The sequence below is a fragment of the Carya illinoinensis genome, chromosome 8 (assembly GCF_018687715.1).
Source record: "Carya illinoinensis cultivar Pawnee chromosome 8, C.illinoinensisPawnee_v1, whole genome shotgun sequence".
NCBI lineage: Eukaryota > Viridiplantae > Streptophyta > Magnoliopsida > Fagales > Juglandaceae > Carya > Carya illinoinensis.
The window spans coordinates 29,533,089-29,549,115 of record NC_056759.1 but is presented as its reverse complement, the minus strand read 5'-3'; the positions used below and the strand labels follow the sequence as shown (position 1 = coordinate 29,549,115).

Sequence of the window (16,027 nt, the reverse complement as noted above, 5' to 3'; positions counted from 1 at the left end):
TATCCTTACAACTAGATTTTTCTTTACAATAATAAAAGTCTTTACAAGATATTTCTATCAAATCATATAGTTTGTGATATAAAAGAAGGACAAAATTCCAACCATATATCAATATCCTTGACATTCCATGCATTCCTTGCAAATTAATAGGCTGCCGCATTGCCTAATATTTACTGGGCATATTTGATAGTCATATTAGTATTTTTCAATATCAAGTCAATTTTTTATATTTGGACAATGCTAATGCTAGGATGCAAATCAAATGTACAATCCAAATTATTATTTTAACATTTTTAAAACATTTTTAACCATTAAGGCGTGATTTGGATAGTGAAATGCTTCCATCTTATCTTATCTCATCTTATTTCATTTTTTTAAAATATCATTCAAACACAAACATTTCCAAAATAATTATTATAATTTTTTTCAAATTAATTATTACAACTTTTTCAAACTATTAAACAAAAAACAATTCAAATTTTCAAAACTTAAAATAAAAATTATATTTTAACAATATTTTTTATTTAAATTTTTCTCTCTCCCTTCCCAAAACTTCATAATTCAAACTATATCTTTACTGTTTACAAACTATCTAACTATTATTTACAAAATTTTCATCTCATTTGATTCTCTATTTTTCTAACGAAAGGACCAACTCGTCAAAAATATCCATTTTTCCCCGTCACATCATGATCTACGGAGAAAGGTCACAGATTTGGTGAAAAATTAGCAATCAAATCAGAAGATTGGTAAAAAATGCAACATATTACTATGACCAGGCTCGGTGGAATTTTGTTAGTAGAGGCGAGGTCATTGTGAGCATGATTAATTAATTTGAAATTAGAAAAGGGCATTACTGGGAAATATGCATTCATGCAGTACTGGTTTAATAATTTTTCTTGCACCTTGTTTTAATTTTTTTAATTTATTATTATTAAATTAATTGAATTTTTTTTCTCATCATCTCTATATTATATATGTATTAATAAATAAATAAATAAAAATATAATTGAGATGGTAACTAAAATAATAAAATTTTTCTTAAAATTATAATGTCCAAATCTGATTTTGGAAATGCGCGCATATATACGCACATTACCGACCAGACATTTACCCACAGACAAAACTCATGGTGAGGATTTCCTTGTGGGCATCACCCGCATATATAAATCGAAGAGACGGAGTGCTGTCGGCAAAGACAAACTGATCTCGGAACACCATCACCTCTGAAAGTAGCCCCGCGCCATGGCTGAAACTAAGCAGCAGCTTCACATTGCCATGTTCCCATGGTTAGCCTTTGGTCACATAATCCCATCTTTAGAGCTCGGCAAGCTCATAGCCCGACGAAAGGGTCATCGTATTACCTTCATATCCACGCCTAGAAACATTGATCGCCTCCCCAAGATCCCTCCAGATGTTGCGCCTTTGATAACTTTGGTGAAGCTTCCCTTACCCCATGTTGACAACCTGCCGGAGAACGCAGAGGCCACCATGGACGTACCCCACCACATAATTCCATACCTTAAGATAGCTCATGATGGTCTTCAAGAACCCTTGTCTAAGTTTTTAGAAACTTCGAACCCTGATTGGATCATTCATGACTTTGCCCCTCACTGGTTACCACCAATTGCTTCCAGACTTGGCATCTCACGAGCTTTCTTCAGTATTTTCAACGCATCATCCTTGTGTTTCATTGGACCACCAAAGTTTCCGTTGTCGGCGTCGCCGGGAACAACAGAGGAGACCGATCTAGGCAAACGAACGGAACTTGAGCATTTCATCGTCCCTCCCAAATGGGTCCCCTTTCCATCCAAAATAGTGTATCGGCCGTATGAGGCAAAAAAGCTCTTTGAAAACATTGAAGAGAATGCCTCCGGTGTTTCGGACTTGTTTCGTTTCAAGATGGTGTTCTTAGGCACCGAAGTCCTGGCTGTTAAAACATGTATGGAAGTCGAAGCTGAGTGGTTGAATCTCTTAGGAGAGCTTCTCCACATACCTGTGGTTCCCGTGGGCTTATTGCCACCCTTGCCACAAGAAGGCAATGACAATAAAGATAGCACTTGGGATACAATTTCGGAGTGGCTAGACAAGCAAGAAAAAGGGTCAGTGGTTTATGTAGCACTTGGAAGTGAAATCCGGCCGAGTGAAGAAGACTTCAACGAGTTGGCTCTTGGGCTTGAGCAATCTGGGTGTCCATTCTTTTGGGCTCTAAGAAAGTCAGCCGGTGGGGAATCAGTTGAGCTACCGGAAGGGTTCGAGAAGCGAACCAAAGGTCGTGGGATTGTTTGGACAGGCTGGGCACCTCAGTTCAAGATACTAGGTCACGAGTCGGTTGGGGGGTTCGTGACTCACTGTGGTTGGAGTTCGGTGACAGAGGCATTCCAGTTTGGACGTGCTCTAATCCTGCTGCCTTTCATTGGGGACCAAGGATTAATTGCTAGATTCTTGGAAGAGAGACAAGCAGGAGTTGAAATTCCCAGGAAGGAGGAAGATGGGTCATTTACCAGGGACTCAGTCTCACAAACTTTGAGGTTGGTGATGAAAGACGCAGAGGGGCAGATTTACAGGGACAAAGCTAAGGAAATGACCACCATATTTGGGGACAAGGAACTCCAGCACCGATACGTTGATAAATTTGTTGAGTTGCTGGAGAAACACAGGCGGATCATTACCAAGGGTTAGAAAGTACGTGATGAGATTTATTATAAGCAATATTAATGGTCAGGATCTAGCTAGTTCTTTTACGTTGGTTTGAAAACTTTGTTTAAGATCATGTTTTAAACAAAAATATAATTATTGTAATCATCAGGGTGTCCCTCATGCATGTTGGTTAATTAAAGTGATAACATCGAGAATAATGGAGCTCATGATTTACTATAGGTTAGTCTCGAAAGCCATGATTTGGGCCACTATAATCTATGCTTTAATCATTTGCTTGATCAAATGAAGGGATCGAAACGTGAACATAGTAATTTCTCTTATATATACATGATCTGCAACGTGGTTTTAGCCCACCTGATTTGGTTCGATGGTTTTATCATCTAATCATTATAATTTTTTTTAAAATTTTATAAAATATATAATAAATAATTTAATTTTTTTAAATTTTAAAATAAAAATAATATTAAAAATTATATTATAATAATATTTTATTTAACTTTCATCTTATCTCATTTGTATAATCAAACTAAACCTAAATATGGGATTATATTTTTTAAGGAATGAAACCGTGGCTGGATTGTAATATAAGTAATTATAGATATAATTTTATGGTGCATAATTCACTTTATTTTGAAAAAAAAAATTAAATTATGCCAATTAAAATTTGATTTTTTTTCATGTAATTCTCAAAATTCCCTGACAATGTTTTGAGCTAAAGCCGAAACGGAGTTGAATTCCCAATATTCGAGCAAATTAATTAAGTAGATATTTATATTAAAAGAATGGTTGCATGACATTAAATTATGTTAGTGCATAAATTGTTTTTATAAAATTTTAAAATAGATAAGACATTTCGATCTCTTATATTAAAATAAGAGAATTCATATGTGTGAATAATCATAAAATATATTAGCGTCACATAATGTTTCAAAAAAGATAAGTAAATATAAACTTTATATTAAAAAATAAATTTTTTAATAATAAATTAATTTTTTAAAATAAAAGAGGATGCTCGTATGATGATAGATCCGGAAAAACCATTATAGTTTTGGAATTATATGGGGAAGGCAACTTTGTGACGTTTATGACTGGAAGCGCCTGCTTTTTTGACCGGAAGGTGGCTGCACCTATCATTGGCGTCTCGGTTGGAAGGAATGAATGCGACGTTCGCCCAAGACCGCGTTCTCAGTTTTGACAAATGTCAAAGTACAATACAGGCTGCTTATTAAATGTGCGTTATTATTATTGTTATTATTTTATAGTCAATGAATCATTCATTTGAATAAGAAAAGTCCAAACAAGTTTTTTTTTTTTTTTTTTTTTTTTTTTTTTTTTTTTTTTTTTTTTTTTTTTAAATATAGAAACAGGCTTTTTAATACGGTTGTCACTTATCAATACCAAAAAAAACTATACTATTAGCCAACTAATGGATCTATTTTGAAACTTTCCAACATATATAATGACAGATATTGTTTTAACTTCTAAAATTTTTTAAAAAGAAAGAGAGCGCTTTGTATAAATAGAGCGAAATGGCCCTCTACATCCTCCTAAAAATGCAGAATACAGGATACTACTGTTATGAATACTTAGTCCAGTAGCCTATTTCACCTACAATACATAAACTACAATATAAAACACACAACAAAATCTACCGGACCATGAGCACCGGCATGAGCCCCGACGGCACACCTACCGCAGGCATCGACTTCACGAGCACAAATAGAATGTGTACCCAGCACGCGTATGAACCATAGTAACCTCCATTGCGAATGTCGGCCGTATGACCACCTGCCATAACATCACCCGCTACTCTCAACCAGCTCTTGCCCTAGATTGTGATCGATCTAGCAGCTCATCCTCTTACTCGAATCAAAACATGAAATGAAAAAGAACAAAAACCAACAAAAGCTCTAAAACCAGAGGGACAGAACACCCACTACACTGGGCCGTGCAAGACACCCACTACACTGAGAGGAAACCAACGGTCGATAACTGAAGTCCCAGGGTCTGAGGTTCCATAAAAGCTAAGCTAAGTGTCAGCAGGTGGCTCCTCGGTGGCGCGTGACAGTCACACACCGAAGAAGTCCTAGTCTTTGTCCTACGCGTGCGGGCTACGCTCCCCTCTGTTTAGCCCCGCATTCGGTGGTCTTGGAGATAAGCGGCTAGCCAACATCTTGGAGGGGTGCGTGTTGAGGGCTGGCGGCTGGAAAGACTATTATGGTATTCCACCCTTATTGGCCTGAAAAGAGAAAATTAAAACAAAACAAAAACTATACCAAAAAGAGAGAGGAAAGAGAGGGGGGAGCCGAAGCTCCCACCCCCCTATTGAGCACCTCTGTGTTTTTTGAGAAGTTTAGAGAGAAGGGAGAGAAATGAAGCTGATCGATATTTTGGTCCTAACAAGATATTATTTCTATCAAGTCATATAATTTATGATACAAAAGAAGGACAAGATCCAAACCATATGTCAATATCCTCAACATTTCATGCATTCCTTGTTAATTAATGCGCTGCCACATTGCCTACTCGACCGACATGTTAAAAACAAATTAAGAAATATTAGTAGATACATTTGATAGACGCATTTGAGAGTCATACTAGCATTTTTCAATATCAAGTCGATCTTTTATATTGCTAATGCTAGGATGCAAACCAAATGTACAATCCAAATGATTTTTTTTTTTTTTTAAGCATTTTAAACATCTTCAACCATTAAGGCCTGATTTAGATAAAGAAATGTTTTCATCTTATTTCATTTCAATATCCAAAAACCATAGTAGATGTTTGGAAATAGTTTTGGTCTCATCCTATCTCATTTTATTTTCTTCTCAAATATCATTTTAAACTAATCATTACAATTTTTTTCAAATTAATCATTACAGTCTTTTCAAACTATCAAACAAAAAACAATTCAAATTTTTTCAAATTTCAAAATAAAAATTATATTAAAAAATTATATTCTAACAATATTTTAATTTTATAATATTTTTTATTCAACTCTTTCTCCCTCCCTTCCCAAAACCCCATAATTCAAACTATTTCTCTATTATTCACAAATCATCTTACTACTATTTACAAAAATTTTCATCTCATCTCATTTCATTTCTTTCCTAAACATAACTCAAATACAAATACTTTCAAACTAATCATTACAACTTTTCTAACTTTCAAACAAAAAAAAAAATCGATATTTTCAAATCTCAAAACAAAAATTATATTTTAATAATATTTTAATTTTATAAGATTTTTTATTCAATTTTTTCTTTCTTTTCCCAAAAAATATTTAATTCAAACAATCTCACAACTATTCACAAATTATTTTTACAAAAACTGAAAATAAAAAATTATCTTATTACTATTTACAAACCATCTTACTTTAAATGAAAAACTCAAATCATTTACTTTGATTTCAATACAACGCACATTTGGTTTAGGAAATAATATATATATATATATATATATATCTATGATATAACGTGTATATATATGCACACACACATTATATCCAAGAGACGAGAGTGTAGGCGAAGATAAAAGTAATCTCCGAATGCCACCACCTTTGAAAGTAGCCACCATGGCCGGCCGAGCCCAAGAAGCAGCTTCACATAGCCAAATTCCCATGCAAGTTATCCTCTGGTCACCTAATCTCATTGTTGGAGCTCAGTAAGCTCAAACGCCGCCACCTTTTAATGCACGACATCACCGTATTTCCTTCATATCCACAAATAGAAGCATTGATCTCCTCCTGAAGATCCCTTCAGATGTTGCACATTGGATAACTTTCGTACCGTGAAGCTTCCCCTACTCGGCCATGTTGACAAACTACCAGAGAATGCAAAGGCCAGCCACCGTGGATGTACCAGGGGATTACCATGAGAAGTAAATTACTACTTGTACCCGTACTAGCAATATGTAGAGCACCCTAATTTGAGCACCATGGGAAGCAAATTAGTGCTCGATACCTCAGTGAGCAATGTGGATACAAAAAGCGCTCGTACTATACACAAGTACCACGAGAGCCAAAAGTGCTGGCCGTCGAGTAATAAGAAAAGCAGAGTGCTTGTTTGGGGGTGAGTATCATGAGAAGTATAGTGTAGAGGTGTAACCGGTCTGGTTTTAGACAAATGTTTTAAACCATAAAGAATCAAACTCAATTCAAATTCAAGATCAAGATGAAGTCAAAGACAAATAGAATGAAGATAAGGATAAGAAGCTGAAAACAGAAATCAAATCAAATTCAATCTAATCTCTTGTATATTTTGGATATAGTTAATGATAGAATTCTTGTAACAAACTATGATGTATAATATCTATAAATATATAACTGGACCTCCTCAAAAGATCATTGAAGAAATCTAGTCCAAAACATACAGTTTTTTTCCAAGTCTCTTTATGGTATCAAGAGCCAAAATAGACCATTATCTCCTATCCTATGGCCTCCAACAACTCTTCCTCCTCTGTTGATTCCCCTACCTCCATCAGATCACCACCAGCAACTCCTCTCCCTCATCTCCTCACTCTCAAATTAACATGAGATAACTATCTCTTTTGGCAAGCACAACTTGTTCCATATCTTCGGGGACAAAATCTTTTTAGATATCTTGATGGAACAATTCCATGCCCACCTTCCTCAATCTCTTCATCTTCCTCCTCCACCATTCAAATTCCTAATCTCACCTATGTCCACTTGAACCAACAAGACCAACTTATTCTAAGCACTATCCTATCCTCTCTTTCAGAAACCATCCTCACCCAAGCTATGGGTCTTAATACCTCTCGTGATTGTGTATGGTTAACCTTGGAAAAACGTTTTTCCTCCACATCCTCTGCTTGTATAATGAGCACTAAATTCCAACTCTCCACCTTGAAGAAAGGTTTCCTATCCATTACAGACTACTTTACAAAAGTAAAACAACTTGATGATACTCTCTCTACCATTACCCATCCTCTTTGTGACTCAGAAATTATGTCCTATCATCTAGCTAGCCTATCCTCATCATATGATCCCCTTGTCACTTCCCTGATCACCAGGGGTGACCCCATATCCCTAGAAGATCTATATGGTCACCTCCTTACATATGAACTCCAACTTGAACAACAAAGTGACCCACCATCTACCAATCTTACTACAAACTCTTCTTTTCCTAGCCATACCTCCAATAACACCAATCGCCAACATTTCCCTAACTCAATTCGAGGAGCTATCGATTCTAATAGATTCAAATGTAGGTGACATGGCAAATCTCACCACTCAAACTCTAAACCCCCTTCTACTAGTTCTAGGGGTGGGCAGCGGGGCCCCGCACCCCGCTACCCCACTCCTGTTCGCCCCGCCCCTGCCATGGCGGGGCGAGGAGGGCCCAACCTCGCTCCGCATTTCCCCCGCCCCGCCCACATATATATTATATATAAAAATATAAATATATATATAAAAGCATAAATATTTATATATATTCAAAAGTATAAATATATGTTTATATATATAAATATAAATATATTTTTATATTTTACAAATTGTGTATATATAAATATATATATATATATATTACAATTTGTTAGACTTGTTTACAAAGTATGCATTAACAAATTTAAAAACTATATAGTTTAAAACTAGTACACTACAACTTACATAAAATATACAATAGCAAATTTAAAAACTACATAATTTTTAAATTATAGTCATATTTACAAAATTTAAATTTACAATTTAGATCTAAAAATATATTTTTAATCACTTTTCGATCTAGAAATAATTTTTAAATATAAAAAAAAAGTAGTAATTTTTTAAAGAAAAAATGAGGCGGGGCAGGGCGGGTATTTGCTCCGCACCCCGCCCCCAGGATGCGGGGGCGGAGGACGGATGGGAAAACCCCACCCCCGCACCATGCGGGGCGGGGTGCGGGGAGGGGGCTACCCCGCACCGTATGGTGCGGGTAGCACCCCTAACTAGTTCCTCTTTCTATCCCCAATGCCAAACATGTTCAAAAATTGTCCATGTCTGCTGCTTGCTGAAAAAAATTTGATGAATCTTTTCGAGGGCCATCACAACCACAAGCCTACATAGCTACTCCTCAACCTATCAATGATCAACATTGGTACCCCGATATTGGTGCTACAAACCACATCACCTCTGAACTTGGCAATCTGAATCTGCATACAGAGGAATACACTAGTCCTAATCAGGTTCAAGTAGGTAACGGGCAAGGTCTGAACATTCTCCACACCAGTTCCTCTCTTTTATACTCTTCCTCCAAACCTTTCTTCCTTAACAATATTCTTCATATTCATGCAATCAAAAAGAATCTTTTATCCGTTTGTCAATTTGCTAAAGACAATAATGTCTACTTTGAATTTCACTCATCTTTTTTCTATGTCAAGGATCCATCCTCAGGAATTATCATCATTAGCGGCAAGAGTAAAAATGGACTCTTCCCACTGCATAATCTCTCATCTATATCTCAACATCCCATCACCTACTTGGGTGAAAGAGCCTCCATCACATAGTGGCATGCTCATATGGGGCATCCAGCCCTCCGTGTCTTCCACAATATAATCTCCAAAAATAACTTAGTTGTCACCAATAATAAGAAGCATGTTTCTATTTGTCACGCATGTTAGCTTGGAAAAAGTCACGAGCTTCGTTTTTCTTTTATCTACTTCTCAGTTTTCTAGTCCTCTAGAATTGCTTTTCACTAATGTATGGGATCCATCCTCAATTGAGTCTATCAATGGCAATAAATACTATTTGAGCATAATAGATGACTTCTTAAAATTTATTTTGTTATTCCCAATCGATTCCAAAGCAGATGTTGCACGCACCTTTCTACATTTTCAAACTCATGTGGAGAATTTAGATCTTTACACATGATAAAGTGTTAAAACTGCATGATTAAGTTATTTTAGTGAATAAATTGCTTAATCAAAAAGGATTTAAGTACTTAATTATGTAGTAGATTATGATACTTGGATCAATTGATAAATTCTGATATTTTTTGTGCTTGAGAAGATTTATAATGTAATTAATTTACATAAAAATAAATATTTTAATTTTACTCCTTTCATATCATGCTTATACTTTGCTAGACATTTATTTTTTTAAAAAAAAAAATACATGAGTTGTTGACCTTCTTTTTGAGATTAAAGAAATATTACAATAAATGAACATTTTTAAAAAGTCTCAACTTAATGCAAAATTTATGTGGGTGGCCCCAAGCGAAAGAAAGGAGCTGACTGGAGGGGCAGCAGTGGGAGCACGCCTCACGGACAGAAATCACGCATGAGGCAAGGGCAATGCAGGCAATCGGCGTTAGACACTGAGGGGCATTCTACATTTTATTTTTATTTTTCTTTCTTGTTTTTAGTTAGGTGTCGGCGTGAGGCTTTACCTTTTGGGTTTTGAGTTTTTTTTTTTTTTTGTCTTATACGCTGACTTGAGGCGGCAGCTTTACCTTTGTTTTTGCTTTGCTTTTTTTTTTTTTTTAACGTTTCGTTTTAGTTGAATTGGTGAGAACTCTCTTAGTTTTTAGTTTTTCTTTTTCCCTTTAGTTTCGTTCAGACGGTATTTTATTTGGAAAAATATAGTTACAAGCATAATTGTGCACTAATCTGTATACTAATGTGATGTGATTGGTCAAAAAATAGATTTTATTGAAAATAGTGTTACTTTAAATTTTAAATATAAATGAATTAGTATTAGTACACAGATTAGTACGCGACTGTACTTGTTTATAGCAAAACTCATTTTATTTTACTTTCCTTAGCCTTGTTCGTTTGGACTCGGTCGGCTGGTTTTGATTTCCTTCTGTGTGTTTTACGTTCCTGTTTTTCCAGACCGGCGAGAAGTCAACAGCTTTCAGTATTTTTATTATTTTATGTGTAGTAGATTTTTTCTTGTTTTATTTCTTTTATTAACTTGTCTCTTGATTATTTTTACTTCGGTTTTCAATAGATGCAGAAATGTTTAGAGAGGATATTCAACTTGAAATGTTAGGGTTCATCATTTTTAGGCATTTTACTAATTTAATAATGATAGGCTAGATTTTTAGCTTGAAATTTAATGAGTAACTTATGACTATTTTGGATTGAATTTTCTTCAAGGTTATGAAATTTTGAATGATTAACTTGATAGATTGTATTTCATTTTGCCTATGGGAATGATTAAAATTCTATGTTCTTGAACTTGATTAGTCATAGATATAAATGCACGATTGATGCTTGAACTTGTAACAAGATTTTAATGGCTTTCTTTCTCTTTTACACTTGCTATAAAATCTGTCAAGTATCTTGATTATATTGAAAAGTGTGCTTATTATTTTATTAACCGACCATGACTTCTAGGAATGGGAGCATGGTTGAGAGAAGATGAAATTAGAGGAAAATCCAACTTCAAATTAGAAATAGGCGAAAATTGCATCTCAAGTGTTTGTTTTATTGTTTCTTATAAGTTTAATTCAACTTCTACACATTTTCCTTAAATCTCTTAGTTTTGGTAATTTAAGAGTCATAGATTCACATTTATTTCCATATCTCGTAGTCGACACATTTGTTACATAAAAATCTCACAAACGCTTTGATAACCCTTTGTCCCTATGGAATATGATCCTAGACTTATCCTTAATACAACTTGACACTTCTACACTTGGAAGAACACATTTGAGACCGAGTCAACACACACACACACACTTTATCTCTACCGGTATCCACCATCGCCTATCTTGTCCTCACACCCATGAACAAAACAGTTCTGTTGAGCACTACCATCGTCATATTGTAGAAACAGGGCTCACACTCATTGCATTTGCCTCTATCCCGCAACAATATTGGCATGAGGCTTTTGCCACTACTGTGTACCTCAAAAATAGATTACCTGCTCATGTCTCTCATCACAAGTCTCCTCTTGAACTTTTATACAAACAGGTACCAGACTACAACTTCTTAAAAACCTTCAGTTGTGCGTGATGGTCATGTCTTCACCCATACAGCTCACACAAACTAGATTACCGATCCTAACTATGTGTCTTTCCATCAAATTTCTAGCCTTGATTATGATGATACTTTCAACGCAGTTGTTAAGCCCAATACCATTCGGATCGTCCTTTCTCTTGCAATCTCTTCCAACTAGCCCATTAGACAGCTTGATGCCAAAAATGCCTTTTTACAAGGGCATCTACATCAAGATGTATACATGACTCAGCCTTCAGGATAATCAAATCCCTCATGTCCAGATTATGTTTATCACTTACGAAAGTCATTATATGGACTTAAGCAAGCTCCACGAGCCTTGTTTTCTCGACTCAACAACAAATTATTACACATGGGCTTCATTGGCTCTAAGGCTAATAATTCCTTATTAATTTTTCAATCTGGATCTGAAGTTCTTTTTCTTCTAATCTATGTTGACGACATCTTAATTATAGGACCCAATTCAGCATTGCTTCAATCCACCATCAATCAATCAGACTTTGCTTTAAAAGACCTTGGCACCATCAACTACTTTATGGGCATTGAGGCAATGTATGACACTAATGGTCTATTTTTATCACAGGCAAAATACATCCAAGAATAGCTCGAAAAAACCAACATGCACCACATCAAACTTGTCTCCTCCCCAATGTCAACCACGGCCAACTCATCACAATTCAATGGTGATGTTTGTAGTGATCCAACTCTGTATCAAAGTGTGGTGGTCTCCCTGCAGTATCTTTCATTCACTAGGCCAGATCTCTATTTTTCCGTAAATAAGGTCGGCTAGTACATGCAACTAACAACAACTGAGCATTAGAGTGCGGTAAAGAGGATCTTGTGTTACATTCTACATACAATACATCATGGCCTACTCCATCGAGAAAACTCATTAACCAAACTCAATGCATTTTCAGATTCAGAATAGGCTGGGTGCCCTAAAGATCGACGCTCTATGAGTGGCTATTGTGTATATGACTCCAACCTTGTGTCCTGGAGTGCCAGAAAACAACCCACTGTAGCCCAATCAAGCACGAAAACTAAATACCTTGCTGTAGCTAACACCGCTACAAAACTTATATGACTAAAATCACTACTCTGTGAATTGGGTATTCCTCTCCCTGAACCACCGGTGCTTTGGTGCGACAACATCAGTGCCACCTAACTCACAGCAAACCCATTATATCATGTGAGAACAAAGCACATTGAACTCGACCTACCCTTTGTTCAGGAGCAGGTATCACAATGTTTATTGGCGGTCTATTTCATCTCCAGCAAAGATCAAGTTGCAGATACATTCACAAAGGCTCTTCCAACAGTTCAGTTTTGCTCATTACGAGACAAGGCTAAACATCTATGCATTATCATTGCCATTGAGGGGGTGTAAAAGATCAGACTCAATTCAAACTCAAGATCAAGATGAAGCCAAAGACGAACAGAATGAAGATAAGGATAAAAAGCTGAAAACATAAATCGATTCAATTCAATATAATCTCTTGTATATTTTGGATATAGTTAATGATGGAATTTTTGTCATAAACTATGATGTATAATCTCTATAAATATATATCTGAAACTCCTCAAAAGATCATTGAGGAAATCTATTCCAAAACTTACAGTTTTTAGTCTCTTTAAACTGAACTGGTATACACCAGTTTTAAAAATTTAAGAACTGATACGGACCGATTTATCACCGAAACTGAAACTTTTGAGTTTTTCGATTTCGGTCTTGTTCGGTCTAGTTTTTCGGTTTACCGTTTACACATATGGCACTATATAAGATTAATGGTAAAAATTTTACAATACTAAACTTAATTGTTAGAATTTAGTATTTATTATTAACAATTACTAATTCTTTAATATTCAATTAAACAAGTATAGTATAAGTAGTGTCTAAGTTTTTGGTGAGATTAATAAACTTGAATAATAAGACTAAAATAGCATAATTAGTGTCTAATTATACTAGTATAAATAGCATCTAACTTACATCAAATGTTATATTAATTTTACGTTAAAAGATTAATAGACTTGAATAATAATATTAGAATTTTATATTATATTAATTAGCAATTTAGCATATAATATATATATATAATATAATATAAAAAATTATATATAATATATATTTATCGGTCTGGTTCGATTTAAACTAGTTTTCAAAATATAAAAATCGGTACTACACCAGACCTATTACAAACTGAACCGAACTCACTAGTTGGGTCGGGTCCGATTTGGTTCAACCGATTTTTTAATTTTTTTTTACACCACTAGAGTGCTCGCCTCAATACTGGGGACAAAGTGCTCTTACCCGAGTGAGAACAGCGTGAGACAAAGTGTTTGCCTCTAGGTGAAAACCACAGGAAGTAAAGTGCCAGTATCCTGACAAGCAACATGAAAAGCACCCCAGTTGAGCACTAAGGGAAGTAAAAGCATAGAGAGAGAAAGTGCTCGCACAATAGATAAGCACAATGAGAGTCAAAATTGCTCAACTCCATGCAAGCAATATGGAAAGTAAAGTGCTGAGTCGAGGCAAGTACCATAGGAGACATGGCACTTGCCCCTAGTCAAGCAACATGAGCAATAGAGTACCCCTCCCAAGGCAAGTGGTCTCCACTAGTGAGGAATACGGAAAGAAAAGTGCTCGTCCTGTAGGCAAGCACAATGGGGACAAAGTCTCACTCCAGTCAAATGATACGAGAAGTAGAGTGCTCACCCGAGGCGAGCACTACAAGGGCAAATTGCTCATATCCTGATCAAGTATTATGAAAGCTAAAGCGCTTGCTCCTAGTCGAGCACCATGAGAGACGAAGTGCTCAATACCAAGCAAGCAATACTGAAAGCAAAGTGCTCGCACAGAAATGATAGGGTTAATTTCATAAAATAAGCACAAAAAGTGGTACCAAATTGCCTCCGCTCAAGTTAAGAACTATGCTCCACACCCGACAAATTTGAGAATGGTTCTTGATATTAACTTTGAATAATTCACCTGATTATTCTTATGCAATGTGCAAGAAGACTTACTGTCGTTTTCTACGTTTGTGGTTTCATGGATAAGCAAAAAGTCATCCATGCTTTGTTAATATTGAGATCACCCACCTAGAATCGTTTTTTAATACATCTAAACAATCCTTTCATCATCCGAAGTTCTAACCAATAATTTAAAAAAAAAAATAACTGTCAAGAGAATAATTATTAGGCATTCTCGTAATACGGAGACGCGTGATACTTTCATTCTATTAAGGGTGCTACCTGCATATGTGGGGGTGGGGGCACCCTTTCCCCGTACCCCGCCCCTGCATATGCGGGGGATGAAAATTTCATCCCACACCCCACTCCGGTGCCAGGGGGCAGGGCGAACACCCCATCCGCCCTGCCCCCCCCCCCCACCCACTTCAAGAACACTATGTTCCTATGGGCTTAAAAAAAATTGTGTTTATTATATAATTAAATCATAAATTAAACTTTATATATAATAATAATAATTTAAAAACTAATAACATCTAACCATTATTTTCTAGATTTGGTGAAACTCTTGGCAAGAGGGGGTTTGGAATGCAATATAGGAACAAAACATTGAAATGTAACTATTTCACAACTTTTACACGATTTCTTGAATTTATTTATTTATTTATTTATTTGATAGGGATTTCTTGAATTTATTTGAGTATTTTCACTTGATAGACTTGAATTCTAAAAATAATAATAATTGATTGAAAAGTTGCGTAAAGATTATAAAATAGCTGTCTCGCTACAACCATTCATAAAATCGGTTTGCATGTTACTACGATCGAGGTCCAGTTTTTCAAAAAAATATTTGAACGTCTTCCCGGTCAATAATTGGCTTTAATTGAAATAATAATTCACGGTTCAACAAGTGATATCAGAATCAGTTGTGATGAATTCGAATCGTGCTGAGTATCGTTGTGAGCCAAAGGATTAATGAAATTCAGAATTTTAATAAGGGCTTGTAAATCTTATAAACTATCTTATTGGCGTTTGGGACTTTTTTTCTTCCCAAACATTCCTTTCTGCATTTCCCTTTTCATTGTCTCCATACAATTAAACATTTAATTACCCATTTAGTTTTCCTTTTTTCTTTAATTTTCTATTTCATTTCTAATTTCACATTTCATCAAAAACACATCAAGGAATAAAAAAATCACAAAATCAGAAATCTCTCTAGTAAACATTAAATGTTCAATAAATATTATAGGACTTACTTTATGTGCTTATCTCTCTCCTACTATAGACATTAGAGTTTGGACAGAGAATTAGACATTAGTCCTTACTCAAATTTGACTTTGCATTTTCAGAATCAGAAAAGAGTCATTGTTTGTTGTGTTGTAAAGAAAAGAGCTTTTGAGATTTGTGGATGAAAATAGAACACGAAAGAATGGAATAACAA

General features: G+C 35.4%; 1 protein-coding gene across 1 annotated transcript; it reads left to right on the top strand.

Annotated features, from left to right (window-relative positions):
* The first annotated feature begins 1,095 nt into the window (after positions 1-1,095).
* LOC122317831 (putative UDP-rhamnose:rhamnosyltransferase 1) lies at positions 1,096-2,877 on the top strand. The gene has a single exon (XM_043134868.1). The coding sequence runs from the start codon at positions 1,246-1,248 to the stop codon at positions 2,680-2,682; it is 1,437 nt and encodes a 478-aa protein (XP_042990802.1). The 5' UTR covers positions 1,096-1,245; the 3' UTR covers positions 2,683-2,877.
* The last annotated feature ends 13,150 nt before the right edge of the window (positions 2,878-16,027 follow it).